The sequence below is a fragment of the Arachis duranensis genome, chromosome 3 (genome assembly GCF_000817695.3).
Source record: "Arachis duranensis cultivar V14167 chromosome 3, aradu.V14167.gnm2.J7QH, whole genome shotgun sequence".
NCBI lineage: Eukaryota > Viridiplantae > Streptophyta > Magnoliopsida > Fabales > Fabaceae > Arachis > Arachis duranensis.
In genome coordinates, this window is record NC_029774.3 from 6653873 (window position 1) to 6657297 (window position 3425).

The 3425-nt window shown below is 28.4% G+C and overlaps 1 protein-coding gene across 1 annotated transcript; it reads right to left on the bottom strand.

Annotated features, from left to right (window-relative positions):
• Positions 1-241: 241 nt before the first annotated feature.
• LOC107477192 (lignin-forming anionic peroxidase) lies at positions 242-2052 on the bottom strand. Its single transcript, XM_016097171.3, has 4 exons — positions 1710-2052; positions 1185-1379; positions 815-980; positions 242-688 (listed from the first exon to the last, which is right to left on the bottom strand). Exons 1-4 carry the CDS (start codon positions 1923-1925, stop codon positions 291-293), a joined length of 975 nt encoding a protein of 324 aa, XP_015952657.1. The 5' UTR covers positions 1926-2052; the 3' UTR covers positions 242-290.
• Between the last annotated feature and the right edge of the window lie 1373 nt (positions 2053-3425).

A 3425-nucleotide genomic window follows, 5' to 3' on the forward strand; every position in this document is an offset into this window, starting at 1 on the left:
ACGAAAGTGCATCATAGATTCATATAAGTGAAATAATTAAATAATCACCAAATAAATTGTCATTTGGATAGTATGACACTGCTAGTAACAAATAAATTTAGATAAAGAAAACCAAACTTACAATTCCTTTTATCATTGAATAAAGAAAGATAGTTACAAATTACAATTAAATGAATCAATATGAATTTAGAGAACACCTTATTGACAACAAGAACAACAAGAATTTATGAAACATGTATAAAAACAAAACAATAGGAGTACAAGTTGAAGAAGCGAAGATTCAGGAGCCATTAGTTGATAGCACTGCAAATTTTTCTTATGATTCCAGCTGATCCAGTCAAAGGAGAAATATCTCCCATTTTTATCATAGCAGCTGCAAAATCCGATTTAAAAGTTGTAGGATTCTTACTATACTCAGAAACAAATGAATCTGTAGATCCTCCACTAAACAAAACTTGATCCGATTGAAGAAGACCCTTCTTCTGAATCAAGTTCTTGAAGTAGTTGTTATCAAAAGAATTGGGTGTGACCAAGTCCAATGGCGACAACTTTTTATTGTTGTCGTTGTTAATCAAGGATGGACAACCACGTTGGCGAGTGCTAGTAAAACCAGCATCGATGTCACTCGTGTTACCATATATTCTATTTCTGAATGTGACACATCGAGCTTGGCCAATTGTATGGGCACCTACAAATTAAAAATTAGATTTATTAATTAATGATTGCCATATAATTTATAATTAACATTTTATCTCTGTATTAATTTTAGTGTGAAGAGTATGTTAGATATTATTAGCAATGAATATTGAATTACCAGATAAAGTGACCATTTCTTTTGCACTAAATCCTTTGTTACTGAAACGAGAGATGAGAGTGTTAAGATCATCTGAGGCAAGTGGAAGGTCACTATTAGCCAAAGTTATACTTGCAGTAGTAGAATCTCTGCGTCCAAGCTTCACAACCCATGATGGACCACCCACCTGATCAAGAATTTATTAGAGAAAGAATAAAAAAAATGCATCCTTTAATGTGAGTTTTACTATATACATCTATATTAAGAAGCCAAGTTATATGAATTGTTATCTAAAATTTAAAAGAGACCTATTAAAAGTATAATTATTTATGTGCATCGTCTTATTGATTAACTTAAACTTTTGGGAGAAGTGATTTCATAATATATTTACAGCGAATGATGCATCACGAGCAGCTACAGCAACAATGTCAGCGCATGAAACGACTCCAGGGCATACTTTCTCTACAGCAGCTTTAGCTTGATCTATGACTTCAAATCCTCTAACTGAGTTATTATTAGGTAATGCACCTTTCTCGCTCACAATTGTGGGGGGGCTATCATCTAGTAAAATTGATGCATCACAACCCTGCATATCAATAAACATTTAAATGTTTAAGATTCTATTAACATTATTTATAGTATGTCATGAAAGATGAAATTATTCATCCTAAAGTTTAAGCTAACGAGAAAATATAACATTAATGATTATATCTTTAACATTCTCTTTTAAATAAGAGTCTTTTTTAGGTTTGTTTTATTTTTTACATAGACTTTCTTTACTGTTTTATTTGCTTTATACTATTTTTTTTTAATTTTTGAAGTTTACTAAATATCGAATTTTAGATCTTTTAGATATAGTGCTCTGATATCATATTATGAAACTACTCATCTTAAAAATTTAGGCTAATGAGTATACCTGAACAAAGCAGTCATGGAAATGAAGGCGAACAAGAGAAGCCGCCATGCGGCGCTCCTTAGAAACCGCCGTGCGAATGGTGGTTCGAATGGTGGAAAGGGCATTGGGGCATGTTGTATCATAAAATGTTGAAGATAACTGTGCATCACATGCTGTGCCTAAGAGAACCAATATGATAGCAAAAGTAGTAGTGACACTTTGAATTCTGCCGCCCATAATTTTTATTTTTGAACAAATAATTGAAGATGATGAATATAGCTAAAACAATTGAGAAACTAAAGAATGAAGAATGGGTAACAAGATGTAGAATAATTACTATTAGTGATGAGAATGAAGAGATGATGTAGGAGTGGGTGTAAGTGGTGATGTATTTATAGTTACATACTTTGGTTATGTGAGAAATTGTCATGGTCACTAATGTCCGCTAAAACGCGTAGCAAAGGTTCCTTAAAGGCGAGTTGAGAAATTTCTTTTCTTTCCAAATGGCAACTAAATCTCTAAATGCCACTTTATGCCTTCATTAATTAATATCATGAGGAAGACTTTATCAATAAAGAAATTTCTTTTATTTATTTATCTTAATAAACAAATAAAAAAATATTCCATATATACTAAAAACAAATACTAAATTAGTCGTTATATATTGTGTGTATACATGCATATTGTTTTACATATTTTTCTAGTTAAATAATTAGTTATTAAATAATTAAATTTGATATAATAGAATAATTAAATTTATATAAATAAATAATTAAATTTATTTATAATAATATAATAAAAATTATAAAATATCAAATATATATTTTTATATATAATAGTTGATTAATGACTGAAATTTTAGGGGGAGATGTATGTGATTGATATTTAATAAAGGCAATATAATGATAAATATATTTCATCCCAAATTAAAAATCGCGCTTGTTAAAAGGGAAATTAAATTATGAGAATTACACATGAGAAAATTTGTGTACAAAATGTCAAAATCACTAGCACAAAAGGATTCCATTTTCATGTAATATATGCATATGTAGATGCATAATGCATTCAACTATCAACTAACCATAACAGAAAATTGACATTCTAACTAACTAACTAATTAACCAATTGCGATGGTTAAACTAAACCCTAACTAACCATTTTGGTTAGAGTAAGTCATGACCACTCTTCAGAAAAATGGCTGACATTCACGTGACAGTATCACTATCATGTAGTAATAATACGATTAAACAGATTTATATGCGTAACATTAATTATCATTGATTTCTTTCTTCTTTCACCGTCCCATGTGATATATAATAATATAAAACAAGCATGTTATGTAATTATGTTACAGCTAGAGGCTTTTGTGTGAGAAACTGAGAATTAAGTTTTGCTTAAGAACCCATAAAGTAATGAATAAGTAAAGATTTTTTTATCAAATATGGAAAGACCCGGATTGACGACTTTTTAAATAAATATAAAAAATTATGTAATTAAACTATAATTCATTGACAATGAATAAGTAAAGATTAATGAAAAAAAAGTTTATAAAATATAAATATTGACAGATTATTAATTGAAAAATTAATCTTTAATTTTTGTAATAACGAATAAGTGTTTATATAAAAATATGTATTAGAATAAAAAATGATCTCCTATTTACATTTATAATAAAATTTATAATTAAAATATGAATAAAAAGATATAAAATATATTGATAATTAATTTAAATATTTG

What these genes read in the sequence shown, in the direction of transcription:
- LOC107477192 (XM_016097171.3), bottom strand. Translation starts at nt 1,925, where the DNA reads ATGGGCGGCAGAATTCAAAGTGTCACTACTACTTTTGCTATCATATTG. An exon ending in CTCGTGATGCATCATTCGCT is followed by an intron (nt 981 to 1,184) that starts GTAAATATATTA and finishes ATTCTTGATCAG; the next exon opens with GTGGGTGGTCCATCATGGGT. An exon ending in AGAAATGGTCACTTTATCTG is followed by an intron (nt 689 to 814) that starts GTAATTCAATAT and finishes TTTAATTTGTAG; the next exon opens with GTGCCCATACAATTGGCCAA.